The sequence below is a fragment of the Ovis canadensis genome, chromosome 21 (genome assembly GCF_042477335.2).
Source record: "Ovis canadensis isolate MfBH-ARS-UI-01 breed Bighorn chromosome 21, ARS-UI_OviCan_v2, whole genome shotgun sequence".
Lineage (NCBI taxonomy): Eukaryota > Metazoa > Chordata > Mammalia > Artiodactyla > Bovidae > Ovis > Ovis canadensis.
In genome coordinates this window covers 25,673,405-25,694,289 of record NC_091265.1, presented here as the reverse complement: position 1 = coordinate 25,694,289, position 20,885 = coordinate 25,673,405, and the positions used below count along the sequence as shown (strand labels likewise).

The following is a 20,885-nucleotide window of genomic DNA, read 5'->3' as shown; positions in this document are numbered from 1 at the left end:
GCATACAAATTCAAGATATCAAGAAACTCCAGTTAGGAAAAATCTAAAGGGATTTGCAATGAGAGATGTTGCTGAAAGAGAAAATCAAGAAGATATGACCACTGGTTGACCAGAGCGCTGGATCAGGGCAAAATGGCTTCTCTTCCACTCTCTGTCCTTAGAACGCTCATTCTGCCCTTGAAAATGGTAGGAACCATTTATGAGGACACAGCCTTGAGACAGCAGTGTTGTTGAGACCATCCAGATAGCATATATATGACTGAACCCAGTTAAGGCCACTCTGTAAATTTAGAGATTCTGACAGGTGGTGTGGAGATCTACTCACCTTGTAGCTGTCCAAGATAAGCCCTGTATGTAAATTCCTTTGCTTAATAAAACTGCCACCCACCAAGATGAAGTGGTCTGCTTCATTCACCAGTCTCTCCTTGCCCTCCTTGTGTGGGGGCCAGTTTGCAAATCTACAGACATTATAATCAAATTGTCAAAAGTCACAGGCAAAGGATCTTAAAAACAGCCAGGGAAAAGCAACTTGTTACGTACAAAGAAGCTACTAGTAGATTCTAAGAGATTTCTCAGTGAAAACTCTGTAGGTTGGAAAGGAGTAAGATGATATATTTAAAGTACTGAAAGAAAAAAATGCCAACCAAGAATAGTATAACTTGGAAAACTGTTCTTCAAAAAACAAAGGAGAAATAGTTTCCTACAAAAACCAAAGTTGAGGGCGTTCCTTACCACTAGACCTGCCCTACAAAATGCTGAAGGGAATCCTTCCAGTTAAAGCAAAAGGACTATAAGCAACAACACAAAACCATACAAAAGTATAAAACTCCCTGGTAAAGGTAAGTATTCTGTAGTGTGATAATGTATATGTGTAAATCACTTTACAATCTAATATAGAATTTAAGATACAAAAGCATAAAAATTGTTGTAAATTTGTTAATGGCATGTAATATAAAAGAAGTAACTATATCATCAATAACATATATAAGCATACCTCATTTTATTGCTTTATTGTGCTTTGTAGATACTTTGTTTTGTACAAATTGAAGATTTGTAGCAACCAGTCAGACACCATTTTTCCAACAGTATTTACTCTCTTCGTGTCTGTCACAGTTTAGTAATTTTTGCAACATTTCAAACCATTTACCTGAAAAAGATTATGATTCACTGACGACTCAGATGATGGTTAGCATTTTTCAGCAATAAGGTATTTTTAAGACATGTACATTGTTTTTAAAGACATAATACTATTGCACACTTAATAGACTATATACAGTGTAAATGTAACTTTAATATGCACTGGTAAACCAAACAATTTGAATGATTTGCTTTATTTGCTTTATTAAGGTGGTCTAGAACAAAAATCACAATCTCCAAGGTGTGCCTGTAATGAGAAAGGCAGAGATATAGAGGAGGAGAGATTTTACAGGAAACTGAAGTATCCGTTTAGAATAAATTATTATAATTTTAAGATGTTTCATGTCATTACAATGGTTATCACAAAGAAAATACCTTTATAATTTATACAAAGGAAAATGAGAAGAGAATCAAAATATTAAAACATTCTCAAGACAGATAACATGTTAAACTACAAAACAAGCTTTTACACAATTAAGAAGACTGAAATTATACAGAGTATCTCCTCTGGCTACAATGAAATGAAACTAGAAATAAATGGTAGAAGAAAAATAGGAAAACCACAAATATATGGAAATTAAACACTGTACTCTTTTTTCAAGATTATTCAATATATATATGTACATTACTCAAATATATTCTGTCAGTATATATTACACTAAATTAAATTTAAGTCTGTTTCATCAATAGGTATAACTAAAGTCACTCAAATTTCAATCCACATACATTCACTTTGTTTAGTATAAACCAAATCCCTTTTACTGTACTTGAACCAATTCACGTCACTGTTGGTAGAGGCAAAGCACCATGGACCTTCCTGTATGTCCTTGCTGAGTATATCCAACTGCAAGACTTACCACTCCTCTGACGCTCCACCCTTTGTATGGCGAGTTACATACAAGTCACATTCACCACAGCTGACAAAAACAGTCTTTATTTTTCTCCCTCTTGGTACACAGAAACTCCTATGTATTTATATTTTAAGGTAAAAGACAAAGTTTTAATCATGTATTTACATTTTGGTTTCTTTTTTCATTACAACAAAATTGATAGTATCATTATTATCATACTAAGTAAAGTCAGAAACAGAAAGACAAATATCATATGATATCACTTCTATGTGGAATCCAAAAAAATGATCCAAAGAACTTATTTCTAAAACTGAAATAGATTCACAGACATAAAAACTTACGGTTACCGAGGAGGGAAGAAGGGGAGGAATTAATTAGGAATTTGGGATTAACAGACACACACTACTATATATAAGACAGACAGACAATGAAGAGCTACGGCAGAGCACAAGGAGTCACAGTCAATACCTTGTAATAAACCACAGTAGGAAAGTATCTGGAAAAGAGCATGTATGTATTTATTATATATGTATAACTGAATCACTTCACTGTATAACTGAATCACTTCACTGTACATCTGAAACATTGTAAACTATATTTCAGCTAAAAAGCTTTTTAAAAAAGACACAATTGACATACAACATCATATTAGTTTCAGGTACACAACATAATGATTTAATACATGTATATATTTCAAAATGATTACCTCAATAAGTCTAGGTAATCTCCATCACCACGTACATGTATAATTTTTTTTCTAGGAATGGGAACTTCTAAGATTTACTTTCTTACCAACATCACTTCCAGGTATATAGCTCAAGAGACTTCAGAGCAAGATGGTGAAGAGATATTTAGACACCAATATCCATGACAACACTATTCACAACAACCAAGTGAAGCAGCGCAAACACCCACCAAGAGAAGAATGGATAAAGAGACTGGTGCAGTGGCTTCCCGGGTGGCCCAGTACTCTGAGCTCCCAGTGTAGGGGGTCCAGGGCGATCTCTGTACAGGGACATATTGCTGTCATTCAGTCACTAAGTCATGTCCAACTCTTTGCAACCTCATGGACTGAAGCAAGCCAGGCTTCTCTGTCCGTCACTGTTTCCCAGAGTTTGCTCAAATTCACGTGCATTGAGTCGGTGATGCCATGATCCCACATAACTAAGCCCATGAGTAGCAACTAGGGAAGCCCACACACCACAGCAAACAAACTACATGCAGCCACGAAGACCCAACACGGTCAAAATAAATAATTTTAAAAAGATATTGTGATATATGTATACACACACACATATATTCATAGACTATAATACTGAAAGTGAAGTTAAAGTGTTAGTAGCGCAGTTGTGTTGACTCTTCGTGATCTCATGAACTGTAGCCTGCCAGGCTCCTCTGTCCATGGGATTTCCCAGGAAAGAATACTGGAGTGGGTTGTCATTTCCTTCTCCAGGGGATCTTCCCAACCCAGGGATCGAACCTAGGCCTTTCACATTGCAGGCAGATTCTTTACTGTCTGAGCCACCAGGGGAGCCCAAATTGTAATATTATTCACTCTTAAAAAACAACAGAAATCCTGTCACATGCTATAAAAGGGATAAAACTCAGGGACACTATCCTAAATAAAATACATCAGTCACAAAATGACAAATAATGTATGATTCCACTCACATAAAGTATATAAAGTAGTCTAACTCATAGAAACAGAAAGCAGAAAGGTGGTTACCAAGGGCTGAGGGGAGTGAAGAGGAGTAATTATCATCTAGTGGGTACAGAGTTTCAGGGTTGCAAAATGAAAAAGTTCTAGAGATATATTGCTTAACAATGTGAACATACTTAACACTACTATACACTTTAAGGTGAAAAACATGGTAAATTTAGTGATATGGTTTTTTACCACAATTTTTAAAACTAGAGCCAGATACTATTTAGACTTGCAAAATGCAAAAGATTTCACCACCAAGATTTGCTTTCTAAGATAATACTTTGCATAGAATGATACCAGATGTAAATTAATCTACAAAAAAAAGAAAAAGAAAAACACTAGAGATTGAAAATATGTGGATAAATATAAATTTTCTTAGTTTTAAAGTTATTTCACAGACAAATCACTACTGATATCAAAAAATGGTTATGTGGTGTGTAGTTTATAACATGTATGGAAGCAAATGTATGACCACAATAATACGAAGACTGAGAAGAAATGAAAGTATACTATGGTAACTTTCTCACTTGTATAGTGGTAAAATATCACTTGAAGATCTGTTCAGTCCAGTCGCTCAGTCGTGTCCAACTCCTAGAAACCCCATGGACTACAGCACGCCAGGCGTCCCTGTCCATCACCAACTCCCGGAGTTTATTCAAACTCTTGTCCATCGAGTTAGTGATGCCATCCAACCATCTCATTCTCTGTCGTCCCCTTCTCCTCCTGCCTTCAGTCTTACCCAGCATCAGGGTCTTTTCCAATAAGTCAGTTCTCCGCATCAGGTAGCCAAAGTATTGGTGTTTCAGCTTCAGCATCAGTCCTTCCAATGAATATTCAGGACTGATCTCCTTTAGGATGGACTGGTTGGATCTCCTTCCTGTCCAAGGGACTCTCAAGAGTCTTCCTCAGCACCGCAGTTCAAAAGCATCAATTCTTTGGTGCTCAGCTTTCTTTATAGTCCAACTCTCAAATCCATGCATGACTACTAGAAAAACCATAGCTTTGACTAGATGGACCTTTGTCAACAAAGTAATGTCTTTTTAATATTTTAATATGCTGTCTAGGTTGGTCATAGTTTTCTTCCAAGGAGCAAGCGTCTTTTAATTTCATGGCTGCAGTCACCATCTGTAGTGATTTTGGAGCCTCCAAAAATAAAGTCTCTCACAATTTCCATTGTTTCCCCATCTATTTGCTATGAAGTGATGGAACCGGATGCCGTGTTCTTCATTTGTTGAATGTTGAGTTTTAAGTCAACTTTTTCACTCTGCTTTTTCACTTTCATCAAAAAGCTCCTTCAGCAAGTTCCTCTTCACTTTCTACCATAAAGGTGGTGTTATTTGGCATATATGAGGTTATTCATATTTCTCCTGGCAATCTTGATTCCAGCTTGTGCTTCTTCCAGCCCAGCATTTCTCATGATGTACTCTGCATAGAAGTTAAATAAGCAGGGTGACAATATACAGCCTTGACGTACTCCTTTCCCAATTTGGAACCAGCCTGTTATTCCATGTCGGTTCTAACTGTTGCTTTTTGACGTGCATACAGATTTCTCAGGAGGCAGATAAGATGGACTGTGACAAGTTAAAGATGTTGTTGTGAGTGGAATTGTGACCCCCTACCCAAATACATTTTCAAGTTCTAGTCCCCAGTACCTGTGAATGTATCCTTATTTGGAATTAGCATCTTTGAAGATTTAAGTTAAAATGAGGTATATTGGATTAGGGTGAATGCTTAACCAACGGTGTCCACTTACACAATAAGAGAAATTTGGGTACACAGACATACACAGAGGGAAAGGCCACAGTAAGTCACAAAGACACAAAGAGAACCACCATATGAAAATAAAAGCAGAGATTGCGGCAATACTTCTACAGGTGAAGAGACCCTAAGCATTGCTAGAAACCACCAGAAGGAAGGGAGCATAGAACAGACTGTCCTTCAGCACTTCCAGAAGGAGCTAACCTGGCTAATACACTGATTTCAGATTTCTAGCCTCCAAAATAGTGAGTGAATAAGTTTGTTATTTTAAGCCACAAAGCTTGTGGTACTCTCCTGGTAGCCTGTGTAAACTAATAGAAAGGTGGACAGTATATGCTAAATCAACTGTTACCATTTTCTAAAAGAATTATACCTAATAGGCCAATGGAGAAATAAAATAGAATTTTAAAATATTCAGTTCAAAAAATAAAGGCAGAAGAAAGCGAAGGGGAATGTAGAACATATGAAACGAATAGAAAACAAATATTAACAGCAAGACGATAGATTTATGACCCTAGAATACAAAAATCACTTTAAATATAAATGGCTAGACACCTTCTTCATTAAAAGTAAGAAACTGTCAATTTCGATTTTTAAAAAACGATATCCAATTATATACTATTTATAAGAAGCCTACATTAAGCATAAAAACACGAATAGATTAAAAGTGAAACAATGGGAAAAAACTATGTCATGTTCAGTTCAGTTGCTCAGTCACGTCCGACTCTTTGCAACCCCATGAATTGCAGCATGCCAGGCCTCCCCATCCATCACCAGCTCCTGGTGTTTACCCAAACTCATGTCCATCGAGTCCGTGATGCCATCCAGCCATCTCATCCTCTGTGGTCCCCTTCTTCTCCTGCCCCCAATCCCTCCCAGCATCAGGGTCTTTTCCAATGAGTCAACTCTTCACATGAGGTGGCCAAAGTATTGGAGTTTCAGCCTTAGCGTCAGTCCTTTCAATGAACACCCAGGATTTGCCTCCTTTAGGATGGACTGGTTGGATCTCCTTGCAGTCCAAGGGACTCTCAAGAGTCTTCTCCAGCACCACAGTTCAAAAGCATCCATTCTTTGGCACTCAGCTTTCTTCACAGTCCAACTCTCACATCCAGACATGACCACTGGAGAAACCATAGCCTTGACTAGACACTAATCAAAAGAAAGTTATTGGAAGGACCTACCTGGGAGTCCAGTGGTTAGATTCCATGCTTCCAGCACAAGGGGCACAGGGTTCAATTCGTGGTCGTGGAACTAAGAACTTGCATGCCACATGGTATGAACAAAAAAAAAAGAAAGAAAAGTTATTGGAGTGGCTATGTTAATATTAAATAAAGTACAAAGCAAAGCATATTACCAATTATTAAGAAGGTTATTTCAAATTATACAGAGATAAAGGTTTATTCATATAATAATGAAGCTTCAAAAAAAACATGAAGAGCTGATAGAAATGAAAGGAGAAATACAACAATTCCTATAATAGAGATTTCAATAACCTTTCTCAATAATTGATAGAAAAAGTTGGTTGAAATTCAGAAAGAATAAAGAATTCTTCATTATTAATCAACTTATGGTATTGATGTTTTTGAAAATTTGGCACAGCAGCAGCATAAACATTCTTTTTAATCACATGAAACATTTACACAGATGGACCAGAATCTGGGCTATAAATACCAATAAATTTAAAAGGATCAAGTCATACAAAGTATATTCTCTCACCACAGTGGAATAAAATTAGATATCAATAACAGAAAGGTACTCAAAAAATTGAACTAATTAGGAAAGTAACACACTTCCAAGAAATTCACAGGTCAAAGAAAATAGCAGAGAGAATATAGAAAGTGTTTGGAACTAAACTAAAAGAGTGAACAGTGTTTCAAAATCTGTTGTTGTTGTTTAGTCACTAAGCTGTCTCCAACTCTTTTGGGGCCCCCTGCACTGTAACCTGCCAGGCTCCTCTGTCTACGGGATTTCCCAGGCAATAATACCGGAGTGAGTTCCCATTTCCTTCTCCAAGGGATCTTCCCAGTTTTAGGATCAAACCCGTGTCTCCTGCATTAGCAGGCAGATTCTTTACCACTGAGCCACCAGGGAATTAAGGCAGTACTTGGAGCGAAATTCATAGCATTAAACTCACATATGGAGTACAAAAAGATTTCACACCAATCATCTCAGCTTCCTCCTCAAGAAATCACAAAAAGAGGACCAATTTAAATCTCAGGTAGGAATAAGAAAGGAAAAAATATAGAACTGAGCAGAATACATCAAACTGAAAACAGAAAAAAGCAAACCAAACAAATCAATTAAATATGAAACTAGTTGAGAAGATTTAAAAAATTACAAACCACTTTACAATGACCAATAATAAGAAAGCAATGTGGCCTCACTACAAATTTTAGAGAAAAATAAAAGAAAACCTATGAACAATTTAAGACAATAAATCTAATAAATTTGACACTTCATCCTGTCTTGAAAGAACAGTTTCTTAATAAAATCTCAATGTACAAAATTGCTTTTATTACTCTAGAATGGCTTGCTTCAGATATTGTACAGCACACACACTTATTAATTTCAAATTAGCTTCAAACAATTGAAAATGACATTGGAATAAGAGTATAGAGTGTTAGAGGGAAAACGCGCTCACATGCACGCACACATACACACACACACACACAATCTGGTTTTCCCAAACTTTCTCATTTACCTCGGAAACTTTCCAGCTGGGATGCACACCCGCTTTTCACCTCCATATATGAGGGCCTGTTTTTATTTTCTGGTTCACTGACAAGCGACAGTTTGACAGTAGATAAAGCCTTCTCAAGATGTTCAAGCTGGTTTTAGAAAAGGCAGAGGAACCAGAGATCAAATTGCCAACATCCACTGGATCATCGAAAAAGGAAGAGAGTTCCAGAAAAACATCTATTTCTGCTTTATTGACTATGTCAAAGCCTTTGACTGTGTGGATCACAATAACCTGTGGAAAATTCTGAAAGAATTTTACCAGACCATCTGACCTGCCTCTTGAGAAACCTATATGCAGATCAGGAAGCAACAGTTAGAACTGGACATGGAACAACAGTCTGGTTCCAAATAGGAAAAGGAGTACGTCAAGGCTGTATCTTGTCACCCTGATTATTTAACTTCTATGCAGAGTACATCATGAGAAACGCTGGGCTGGAAGAAGCACAAGCTGGAATCAAGACTGCCAGGAGAAATATCAACCTCAGATATGCAGATGACACCACCCTTATGGCAGAAAGTGAAGAGGAACTCAAAAGCCTCTTGATGAAAGAGGAGAGTGAAAAAGTTGGCTTAAAGCTCAACATTCAGAAAATGAAGATCATGGCATCCGGTCCCATCACTTCATGGGAAATAGATGGGGAAATAGTGGAAACAGTGTCAGACTTTATTTTTCTGGGCTCCAAAATCACTGCAGATGGTGACTGCAACCATGAAATTAAAAGTCACTTACTCCTTGGAAGGAAATTTATGACCCACCTAGATAGCATATTCAAAAGCAGAGACATTACTTTGCCAACAGAGGTCATCTAGTCAAGGCTATGGTTTTTCCTGTGGTCATGTATGGATGTCAGAGTTGGACTATGAAGAAAGCTGAGCGCCAAAGAATGGATCCTTTTGAACTGTGGTGTTGGAGAAAACTCTTGAGAGTCCCCTGGAGTGCAAAGAGATCCCACCAGACCATTCTAAAGATCAGTCCTGGGTGTACATTGGAAGGACTGATGCTGAAGCTGAAATTCTAATACTTTGGCCACCTCGTGGGAAGAGTTGACTCACTGGAAAAGACACTGATGCTGGGAGGGATTGGGGACAGGAGAAGGGGACGATAGAGGATGAGATGGCTGGATGGCATCACCGACTCGATGGACATGAGTTTGGGTGAACTCTGGGAGTTGGTGATGGACAGGGAGGCCTGGCGTGCTGCAATTCATGGGGTCGCAAAGAGTCGGACACGACTGAGCGTCTGAACTAAAAGCCCTCTCAGCGAAGGGAGTGGGGAGAGGTCTTCTGCTCAGGTTTCCTATGAAGTCCTTCCCCCACCCCACCCCCCCGCCTTTATCTTGAATACCACTTTCTCCTTAGATAAAGCTCAATTATTTTCCCAACAACTTCTACAAGAGCTCTAACAGGATCCTCACAGCTTTACAAAATAACCAATGAGACTGTTTCTCCTCCTGCTTTATAATAGAGGAAAGAGCCCCTCTCCTGTTTGGTAAGTGAGGAAAGAGAATGCGAGGAGACAGGAAACAGAGGTCTTCAGAGGTCTGGTTCAAGACTTTCGTCCTCAATTGTCCTGACTGATGGAGCCACAAGACTCTCGCGCTCTAGTTTTTCGTTCGCCTCATTCACCTAATCCTCCTTTCATAAACAATACAGAGAAAACAAGCTCCTGCTGCTCTTCAGGCGCTCAGATTATGGTGGCATGATCAACCAAAACGCACCAGGAGCTCAAGATCCAAAGGAGAACGGAAAATCGATGCAGCAAAGAAATCTCAGGTAATTTTAGACTTCGTTTTAACCGACGACCTATCTCGTATGCCGAGGGCTGTGCAATTTCATATATATATATATATATATATATGTCAGTACACGACGTGTAAACTATTGGCCAGGAAATTTTAAGTAACATACCCACTAAGAGTTTCAACGAATGGGAAAGGGCTTCAGGTCACTCAGTTTTCACATTGAAATCTCACAATTTCCGCAGTCCGTATCCTGAGAAGCGGACACAGGTTGTAACCGGTACCCGCCGCGTTACCCAAACCTCTGGCCTCTGAGGCGCAGCACCGCCCACTTGCGAGAAGGCCGAGCGCAGCCTCGGCCCCGGAAACCCAATCCGCCGCCGGCTCCGACCCGGCGCCCGCCTCCGACAGGTCACGTGGCGCTCAAAATGGCCGCGTCCGGGCGACTCGAGCGGAGCGTGGCGTGAACCCTCGCGGGGCCAGGGGAGAGCCGCGGAGGCCGCGGCTGCACGGAGGAGCGCGTAAGGTACCAGCGCTCGGGAAGTGGGGCGCCGCGGGGACTGAGAGATGCCCAGCGCTGTTCTGCCGCAGCGTGGTAATGAGATCCCAGGACTGAGTCACAAGGAGAGGAGGGGAGTCGGTTCCATCGGTCCGACCATCCCTATACTTTCCACCCTAGAAGAAAATATCTTATATTTAAATTAAGCATCTGGCGGCGGGGGCGGGGGAGGGGAAGAGGTTGGAAACCCATGCTTGAACTTAATCCCAGGTTTACTGCCAATTTACCGGGTGACCTTGGCCCAATATAATTTTCATCGGCCCCACTTTCCTCATTGTCTGTCTCGTGAGCTATCTTAGATAACTAATGCAAAAGGCTTTCGAAATGTTTGTAATATTTAAACGTGGCATTGATTATCTTAGGTGTGAAAATATTATTAATAACCAGGATACACACAGTGACCTACTGCGGACCAGATTAAGGGTGACTTTTAATAGCCACACTTTAGAAATGGCTAGCTCACAGCGGAAACCTCAGCAGTATGCAGAGCATAGAACAGGAAACTAGTGATAGCATTGATATTGCTATTGCTAAGTCACTTAAGTCGTGTCCGACTCTGTGCGACCCCATAGACGGCAGCCCACCAGGCTCCCCCGTCCCTGGGATTCTCCAGGCAAGAACACTGGAGTGGGTTGCCATTTCCTTCTCCAGTGCATGAAAGCCAAAGGTGAAAGTGAAGTCGCTCAGTCATGTCCGACTTAGCGACCCCGTGGACTGCAGCATACCAGGCTCCTCCATCCATGGGATTTTTCCAGGCAAGAGTACTGGAGTGGGGTGCCACTGGTGGGACTTTTTGGGGAAACATTTCAGACATATACACTGTACACCTTGTATATACTTAATTTGATTTTTATCTCTCTTTCCACCACCCCGCCAACACAAAACTATTCAGCGTTCCTGTAGATCAGAGATCCTATCATGTTATAGTAACCAAGGCCCTCAAAAAGTTTGAGTCCAGGAAACCTAGACATAAATTTCCAAGCCTGCACTGTACTTAGGGTAACTTGAACTTTGTTGTTTAGTTGCTACATTGTGTAGCCTGCCAGGCTCCTCTGTTCATGGGATTCCCAGGGAAGAATATTGGAGTCGGTTGCCACTTCCTCCTCCAGGGGATCTTCTCCACCTAGGGATCAAACCCACATCTCCTGCCTTAGCAGGTGGGTTCTTTACCACTGAGCCATCAGCGAAGCCCTAACGAAGGCTATGAAATTCAGTGCACTCAACATTTCCCAAGGCATCTAATGGCTACCCAGTAAAATGTTAGTATTATAAATTAATATTCTAGCAAATGAATAGTGAACCAAGAAAATTACTTAATAATGTATTACATTCTTTCTGCACTTTGGCTTTTCTTAACTCTGCTGCCCTGAAATATAATGAGCTAAATCTAATGAACTAAATCTTCAGGATAAAATTCATCATTCACCCATTCCCTTACTCTCTTACTCACTTCAACTAGTGCCTAGGTCAACAGACTACCTGCCTGTGGACCAGAGGAAGGTTATCATTTGTTTCTTTGCAGCCAGCCAGGATGAGTTTTATATTTTTTAATTTTTAAAATTGTTTTGTTTTTCTAAGTATGCAACAAAGACCATTATGTGACCCACAAAGCCTAAAATATACTATCTGGCCCTTTAGAGAAGTTTGCTGACCTCTGCTCTAAGGTAGAGGTGAAATTGCAAGTGTCTTCTACCTACTAAATAACAAATTCTTTTCCAAAGTGGTTGTAATGAAAGTCGCTCAGTCGTGTCAGACTCTTTGCAACCCCAGGGACTATAGCCTACCAGTCTCCTCTGTCCATGGAATTCTCCAGGCCAGAATACTGGAGTAGGTAGCCTTTCCCTTCTCCAGGGGATCTTCCCAACCCAGCTACCCAACTCAGGTCTCCTGCATTACAGGCGGATTCTTCACCACCAAGGGAACCCCAGGTAAGCCCAGTTGTACCCAAATTGGATACAATTTATGCTTCCGGCAGCATATGAGTTTCCCTTACCCCACATTCTTACCAGTAATTGAAATTTAATTTCTATTTCCCTGATTATAGTGGTTAAGCATATTTTCATATGCTGTTTGGCTGTTTGGCTTTCCTCTTTGTTACAATTTCAAATTCAGGATTCCCTGGTGGCTCAGCAGTAAAGAATACACCTGGGAGGCAGGAACCATGGGAGACACAGGGTCAGCTCCTGCGTAGGGAAGATCCCTGGGAGGAGGAAATAGCAACCCACTCCAGTATTCTTGCCTGGAGGATCCCTTGGACAGAAGAGCCTGGCAGGCTACAGGCCATAGGGTTGCAAAGAGAAGTGCCTGTTAACACCCTTTGTCAATTTTTCTATTGAGTTGGTTGCCTTTCTCTTATTGATTTCTAGTACTTTACATATTCTGAGTACCAACGACGACTCCTTTGTCAGTTACATTACAAACATTTTCTCTACCACTGACTTATCTTTATGGTATCTATGAATGAGCTCATTTTAACTGGTTAATACTAGTTTAAAATTAACTTTATGTATTTTATGGTTAGTGCTTTTTGCAGATTTACAATATTTTTAAGGGTCACAAAAATGTTCTGTGTTTTCTGAAAGTTTCATGTGTTGTCATCCACGTTCTGGTTCATGTGTTGTCATCCACAATATAGAATTGTGGCAGTTTGGGGGCAGAGGTGTTTATGCTAATCAGTTTCATAATCAAATTGATGATTATGAAATTAAGCTATGGCTAATTTTTTTTTAATATTTATGGTCTTCAGAAGGCTTTTATAAGCCCTTTTGCTGTTTTTCTATAGATACACATTATTGAAAAATGACATTTTAATTTAAGGCTCAAGATGGAAAATCATGAACCAGATGGTACTATCATCAAGGAGAACTTAATTGATATCATAGCCAGAAAAATTAACCAACTCCCAGAAGCAGAAAGGTAAGATCCCTTCTTATACTTAAAAAAAATTGTATCAGGTGGATTTTCATTATTGATTCAATTTAGTTTGACTATAAATAACATACACTATCAGAAAGAAACTGAGATTTTTCTTGCATTGATGCGAAAGACAAGGTCCAGAGAGATCAGCCATTTTACTTGAAGGCTAAAATTCATTTCTTTGGACATCTAATAGTTCTCAGTTATTCCATTTGGCTTAGAGTAGGGACAAATGTATTTATTTATAGACTAATTTAAATAACAAAATTTTAGATTTTAAAACTGTCTTCTCAGTTCATTACCACTCTTACCACACTCAATTCATTGTATTTACCAGTCTGAGAGTGCTGTGTAACACACATAGCTGGACAAGAAATTTCAGAGAAATGGGATCATGGCTAAAAGGTCATTGAGATATTATTAATTTATATAGGAAACAGGCTGATCTTTGAAGACAACACTGAATGATTTGCAGTCCCTACAAAATGTTCTTAGATCTCCTTCGGAGGCAGCCACTCTAACATTCCATTTAAACTGAAAATCAGGAGGAATGGCATATGCATATGCACAGGCGACAGGACAGCAGAGTCTGTCATATTTGAGGAACCAGTGTTGCTAAAGTATAAGGGAAGTGGGCATAAGGTTGAAGAAACAGAGTTTTGAGCAGGGAATGACCCAGCTAACATTTCCAAAGAACATTCCAGTTGTTTTCTTTCAGGTAGGAGAGAAAAGGAAGTAAGACCAACAGTAGAAAAACTGGCATAGTAATCCCAGGGAATGGTGGTGGCAGTTTGAAGTGAAAAAAAGGATGGATTTGAAATACATTTTGGAAGTATAATCTTACTATCTTGTACAAATTCCAGTCTTGCTGACACCAGCTAAACAAGGGAGAACCTAAACCCAAGGCCAGTAATAAGAACTTAGTGAGATTTTTTAAGCTGTATAGCCAACTCTCCTACCCCACTACCATACACACATACACAGTTTTCCAGAGGTAAATAGAAAAACCTTTTTAAGCAAATAAAAGATATGCACCCATGTTTCCAGGCCAGTAAGGAAGGGAATGCCACAAAGACTAACACAAAGAAGGGTAGGTGTGACAGCCTTGAAGAGAAGGAAGTGGGATGTGCTATTGGGACTTTCACCAAATTAGGATAAGCAATGGGAAAGTGAGCTAGAACTGCAAAGCAAGATTTAGTTTAGAAGTAAACTGTGTTCAGGCCCTGGCACCTAAGCAGGGCAGATGGCAGCACCTCCATATCTTTCCTTTGTTCCCTATTTTTCCTGTTTCTATTTTATGTATCCTAGTTCTGTTTGAATCCTTTCTTATATTATCAGTTGTTGTTTCATCGATAAAGTCATGTCCAACTCTTTCCAATCCCATAGACTATAGCCCCCCCAGGGTCCTCTGTCCATGGGATTTCCCAGGTATGGGTTTGTTATCTGAAAAGTTCTTAAGTGTATTAGGCTTGAATATCAAACACTTCACTTTCTAATCTACAAAATAATTTCATGTAACAAATTTCATTGCCACTTATTTCTGATCTTATATTTCATTTGTTCATGTATCTAGTTATTTTTTATCTTTCCAAAAAAATCCTGAGTTCACGTTTCTAATTTGTATTAGAAACTTTTTGGGAACAGTGACCAGGTATGGCGCTGCTAGATAACAATTTTCTATTGAATTATTAACTAAACAACATGACTTTAAGCCACAGGAAATTAAAATCTAGTTGGGAGACAGCAGACTTTGCTATTCATATTCCAGTTACACTCCTTAATATATTTAGGGACTTATTTATGTAATTTTCAATATTTAACATTAATATGGAGAAGGCAGTGGCACCCCACTCCAGTACTCTTGCCTGGAAAATCCCATGAATGGAGGAGCCTGGTGGACTGCAGTCTATGGGGTTGCTAAGAGTCGGACACGACTGAGCGACTTCACTCTCCACTTTCATGCATTGGAGAAGGAAATTGCAACCCATTCCAACATTCTTGCCTGGAGCATCCCAGGGACAGGGAAGCCTGGTGGGCTGCCGTCTATGGGGTCATACAGAGTCAGACATGACTGAGGCAACTTAGAAGCAGCAACATTAATATATCAACATATTATAATGCATATAATAATTACATATATGGGCAAGTTATTTATCTTAGTATTTGTTCCCATGACTAAAAATGAAGATAATAGGTATTTCACAGTATTATTATGAAAATAACAGTATTTTAGAGGAAATGCTTAAGTTTCCCACTCCCTTAGCTCCCACAAAAACATACAGGTCTTTTCTTTATGTCGTTACTGTTTGGTAGTTCTCCAGGCCCTCATCACAAATAGTCTTATGTACCCTAAGTTTCTAAACTGCCCTCTTTGTACTGCCATTACTGTTTTAGTACACTTCTGTTAAATTTCAAGTTTATGTATCTTTCAGTCTCCAGTAATAAACTATGAAAACACTGAAGGTAGACAATTTTGTACCTTCATAGCCAAGTGTGTTGTATGCAGTAAGGTGCTCAGTGACGAAATGCCAAGTACCATTATGATTACAAAGTGACCAGTAAGAGAAGTAATATCTTATACAATGTAGAAAGCTCAATTAGGAATTCCTAGAAAAGCTGTCTTAAGATTGTTAATTAACCATAGTAGTGAGAGAGGGTATTGTATGGTTAGTCTGGCTAATTAAGAGTAATAAGAAAATTGAGAAACTGAAATGCCTGTGTTATAGGGGGCAAGGCAGGTGGTAAAAGAGTTAAAACAGTAGTTAAAACTCTCAGAAGAGTCTGAATTGGAGTATTTCAATATTCAGCAGTTTTAGGGTTGTTTTTTCCCCTGAAACTAAAGAATGGATGGAATGTGCACTTTAAAACTTATACATACCATGCTTAAAAACCAGTTTTACCATTTACTATCCCAAAACATCATTTTTATTTCAATGCGTTCTTGTGAATTGCCTAGCATTGAGGATCCCTTAAATGTCAGTACTGTTCCACCCCCTAACCCTGACACCAATGCTTCAAGATTAATAGGAAACATCAATTCCACCTTATTGAATGCCTTCTGTGTGTCAGGTGCTATTGAAACCAAGATACTTGTATCTTTGTAGCCAGTCTTCAAGTTGTTTACAGGCTAGTTGGGAAGGCTAACATGTAAATCTGTGATAAGACAGTACCACTTTATAATGTGTTGTGCTACAGGAAGTAAGTACTGGGCATTGTAGGAGCCTAGAAAGGCATCTAAGTCAGACTCTTCAGAAGCTCTTCCCTGCTATATAGGGGTCCCGGGGCAGGAGGAATTCCCATACCTTTTACAAAATCACAAAACAAATTGTTCCACTGCATCCTTAATGTGTTGCCAAATTCAGAACCTTTCAGAATAAAAATCTCTACGTAAAACAATGATTTTAGGTTTGTTTTACAGAGCTGTAAGATATAAATATGATCCTAAAATCCTGGTTAAGTTCTGTAACATATGCCGGAATTGTTCTTGGAGAGCCTACATACACGATAGAGCAAAAAGTTACTGTTTTTTCTCACCCATTCAGGAATCTGCTTGAAAATGGATCAACTTATGTTGGACTTAATGCTGCTCTCTGTGGCCTAATAGCAAATAGCCTTTTTCGACGCATCTTACACGTGACACAGGCTCGTATAGCTGCTGGCTTACCAATGGCAGTGATCCCATTTTTGACAGCAAATTTATCTTACAAAGGTTTTGTAAGTTTACCTTTGAATACAGGTAAGTTCTATTTCACCAGTAAGTTCACGTTGGTATACAGTTTGCACCTTACATCAATCCTTAAAGTAGCTATATGATTTAAGGTAGTCACGACGTGCGTACATCTGTCAGATTCGGCTGGGTAAGACTGAACCTTGCTAGCCTCTGTAACGCAGCAATTAATTCATATTAGCATGGTCTACCAAACAAGTAAAATAGATACATACACAGTAATGCTAAATACTTTCCTTTACCTAACTTATCTTTCCCACAGTGCTTAGTAAGAAATACTTGGAAACTTTTAAAAAAATGTTGACTTCCTTAACATGGGAACAAGACTTTATGTAGTAAATCAAAAAGCACCAAATGTGTGTATGTACAATAGTTATCAAATACATGGAGACTTGATTTCCCTTTGGACAGTTCACAGTATTTGCTGAGTACTCCAAGTACAGCTAAATCATGAAAGAATTTATGACTTCCAAAAAAAAAATTACCACAGGTGGTAGTAGGGAAGGAGGCAGTCCACTTAAATTCTCTTAAGGGCTACTTCAAATTTGTTTAAATTGGATGAGTATTTTGTTTGAATCCCCAAGATCACTGTGCAAAGAATCTTGATATGCAGGGAAACAATGAAGTGAACAGAATGAGTGAAAACATAAGTTAACTTTCTAGCACCATGTACTAATTTGAAAATGAATAATTTTATAAAAATAAAAGCAGACTATATAATGTAAAAAATTTAAGATGAATTAAATTGTTAAAACAGATTTCCCATGGGTTTAAAAAAGTTTCTTAAAGACAAAAATACTAGCCCAGGTTTGCTAATACAAATGAAGAAAACTAGAGGCAGTGCAGACTATTATATTCAAATAGAAAACAAATTAGGGAATTTTCCCTAAAATGGTTTTATCAGTTACTCGTTTTAATTATCCATATGTATACCTTTTAACATGCCTTGTAGAAATACATTTGCTGTATTACTGCTTGAAAATTGCCCATCTGTGATACATATAAGGGTACCTTGAGTTCTTTAAGTGTTAGCTTGAATATCCATTTGCAGAACTAATTTGTTTCCTAGGTGATCTGCATTGTGAAACATGCACCATAACACGAGGCGGATTGGTTGGTCTTGTTTTTGGTGGCCTGTACCCTGTTTTCTTGGCTATCCCTCTGAATGGTGGCCTAGCAGCTAGGTAGGATTATTTTCCATAATTACTGAAAAACTTAAGTACACTCTACTTTTTAGGGAATGTTACCTGTTTGATTTGAAAGCATTAATGAGCCTTGTTTTTTCCAAGTAATCAAAGAATATTTTTCAAGAATCTGAAAACATTTCTGGAAATTTATCTAACCTCTTGGGTGTGAGGTTCAGGTTTGAAACATAAAGCTGCAAATAGTACTACTGTGACTATGCGTAATGTTCTTAAGAGTTTGTGTACTTCTTCTAAAAGAAAATTCTATCAGAAAATGTGTAGCTATAAGCCAAAATAACTCAGTTATTCTCTGATGAACTCTTGTACCAAACAACCTATGAGCTTCCAGAGGTGAAATGGGGGAAAAAAAGGACAAAACAAAAGGCTAGTTTTTAGGACTATCAGACATTGAAGAGAATGCTATTACCTTAATCTATACCCTAAGCTAGTTTTAAGACTTCTGGAATTAATATATGTTGTACATAAATTTATCACTTAATATAACTATCTCTTCTAGTGAACTGTCTCAATGTTTTCTTACAGGTATAATTCAGCCCTGCTACCAGAGAAAGGAAACATCTTAAATTACTGGATTAGGATTTCTAAGCCTGTCTTTAGAAAGATGTTATTTCCCATTTTGCTCCAGACTGGGTTTGCTGCATACCTCGGGTCTAGACAATATAAACTACTTATAAAGGCTCTTCAGTTACCAGAACCTGGCCTAGAAATTGAGTGATTGTTAACCAAATCTGTACACAAAAATAAAACTATAAAAATAACCTACATCTGATTATGAATAAACAGAGACTTGTACATAAGGTACATTTCTGGGATCTACAGTATTCAACACTGTCCACTTAGGTAAGAACCTAACTTCCTCGTCTTCCCAATACTTCTCCCACATTCACTTGCTCTGCTCCTTTATATTAAGCACTTTGGTTTGTAACACAGGAAAAACCCATACAGCAGTTTTCATTAAAAACCTCATATCCAAACAGGAGTGAAAATGGGGGGTAGGGGGTGGAGAGGTATCAACACACTACAGAAATGGTATTCATTTTAATTCAGTTTTCTTTAGGTATTATTCATAGATTCTTAGAACATATTTAAAAACATTCCTGGGACTTCTCTAGCAGTCTACTGGTTAAGATGCCACACTTCAAACCCTGGTCAGCTAAAAACAACAAAAACTCATTCCTCACAGTGATCAATTCCAGTATTCCTGCCAGAAGATTATTCAGGCTTAGCTCAAGCTGTCCTAATGATAGGCTTCCCTGGTAGTTCAGTGTTAAAGCACCTGACATCAAGCCCTGAAAGAGTAGCCATGTTCTTCCTATTTCTAGTTTTGTTTTTTGAAGTATCAGTCTATTCCTGACTTCCTAAGATAGATTATTTATATTTTTGAAATGACCAGTTGTTTTCCCTTTCTAAAGCTTTTCATCTCAATTCTTGAAACCATTTTACTTGACAGCATCTAAATCAGCATTGAGCTTCCCTGGTGGCTCAGCAGTAAAGAATCTACCTGCCAATGCAGGAGATGTGGGTTTGATCCCTGGGTCAGGAAGATCCCCTGGAGGAAGCAATGACAAGCCACTCTACTACTGTCTGGGAAATTCCATGGACAGAGTAGCCTGGCGGGCTACAGCCCATGGGACTGCAAGAGTCGGACATGACTTAGCAACTAAACAATGACATATCACTACTGGCCAACAAAACTATGATGAGGAAATATCTTTATACTGTGTATGACTGATAACGTTAGCACTAGCCATATGTGGCTACTGAGCACCCAAAATGTGACTAGTGCACCTGAATAACTGAATTTTTTATTTTGTTTAGCCATACCTAGCTAATATCCTCGGCATTAGACAATGAAGATGGATATCAACACTTGCTTATGAAACAAGCTGGTCATACTAAATTACTGTGTCACCCTAGAATATTATTCACAAGCATCTTAACTATTCCTTTTCAAATACGGTGATACATCTGTTAGTCTTGTGCTATTTAAAATTATATAAGAACATTTAGCTTGTCACCTAAAAAAAGCAGCTTTGAGTGGGATAGGCTTTCAGCGTCCCGTAAAGAAAAGAAAGCAGTACAGCCAAAAATTTAAAATTCAATTTATAAAATACAAGGGAATTCCCTGGCAGTCCAGTAGTTAGGGGAGCGTCCCTGGTGGCTCAGCAGTAGACTCCACCTGCAACACAAGAGCTGCAGGTTCAATCCCTGGATCAGGAAGATGCCCTGAAGAAGGACAAAGCAACCCACTACAGTATTCCTGCCTGGAGAATCCAATGGACAGAGGAGCCTGGGGGGCTATAATCCATGGGGTCACAGAGTTGAACATGACTAAAGTGACTTAGCATGCACAAACACCAGTGCTTTGACTGCTGAAGGTGCAAGTTTATTAATCCAGGGACCAGGAAGCCATGTGGCAGGGCTAAATAAAAACCAAGTCAAAAACCTAATAAAAACAGATTATGTTAAAAAAAATCTCCTATCAAACTACATTTGGTAAGAAATGACCCCAATTATGAAGCAAAAGAATATATTTTACTATGGATATT

The 20,885-nt window shown here is 38.8% G+C and overlaps 1 protein-coding gene and 1 long non-coding RNA gene across 7 annotated transcripts; one reads left to right on the top strand and one right to left on the bottom strand.

Moving 5' to 3' along the window:
* Nucleotides 1-325: 325 nt before the first annotated feature.
* Nucleotides 326-10,241, bottom strand: LOC138426384 (uncharacterized). Of its 2 annotated transcripts, XR_011251629.1 has the most exons (4): nt 10,099-10,241; nt 6,633-6,709; nt 995-1,147; nt 326-458 (listed from the first exon to the last, which is right to left on the bottom strand). It is a non-coding gene; the product is annotated as an uncharacterized lncRNA (long non-coding RNA). The 2 variants fall into 2 exon arrangements; XR_011251628.1 differs by lacking the exons at nt 326-458; nt 995-1,147 and adding an exon at nt 1,316-5,264 and having other exon boundaries at nt 10,099-10,227.
* Nucleotides 10,168-19,094, top strand: TMEM126A (transmembrane protein 126A). 5 transcript variants are annotated; one of them, XM_069564861.1, is made up of 6 exons: nt 10,405-10,524; nt 11,511-11,645; nt 13,306-13,404; nt 16,947-17,140; nt 18,201-18,315; nt 18,859-19,094. In XM_069564861.1, exons 3-6 carry the CDS (start codon nt 13,313-13,315, stop codon nt 19,049-19,051), a joined length of 594 nt encoding a protein of 197 aa, XP_069420962.1. In that variant the 5' UTR covers nt 10,405-10,524; nt 11,511-11,645; nt 13,306-13,312; the 3' UTR covers nt 19,052-19,094. The 5 variants fall into 5 exon arrangements, with proteins under 5 accessions (XP_069420959.1, XP_069420960.1, XP_069420961.1 ...); XM_069564858.1 differs by lacking the exon at nt 11,511-11,645 and having other exon boundaries at nt 10,168-10,455; XM_069564859.1 differs by lacking the exon at nt 11,511-11,645 and having other exon boundaries at nt 10,327-10,455; nt 13,271-13,404.
* Nucleotides 19,095-20,885: the final 1,791 nt, after the last annotated feature.

Bases quoted from the DNA above. Each gene is read 5' to 3' on its own strand.
- TMEM126A (XM_069564858.1), top strand. From the start codon at position 13,313: ATGGAAAATCATGAACCAGATGGTACTATCATCAAGGAGAACTTAATT. The intron at 13,405-16,946 runs GTAAGATCCCTT...TCACCCATTCAG, and splicing joins CAACTCCCAGAAGCAGAAAG to GAATCTGCTTGAAAATGGAT. The intron at 18,316-18,858 runs GTAGGATTATTT...GTTTTCTTACAG, and splicing joins AATGGTGGCCTAGCAGCTAG to GTATAATTCAGCCCTGCTAC.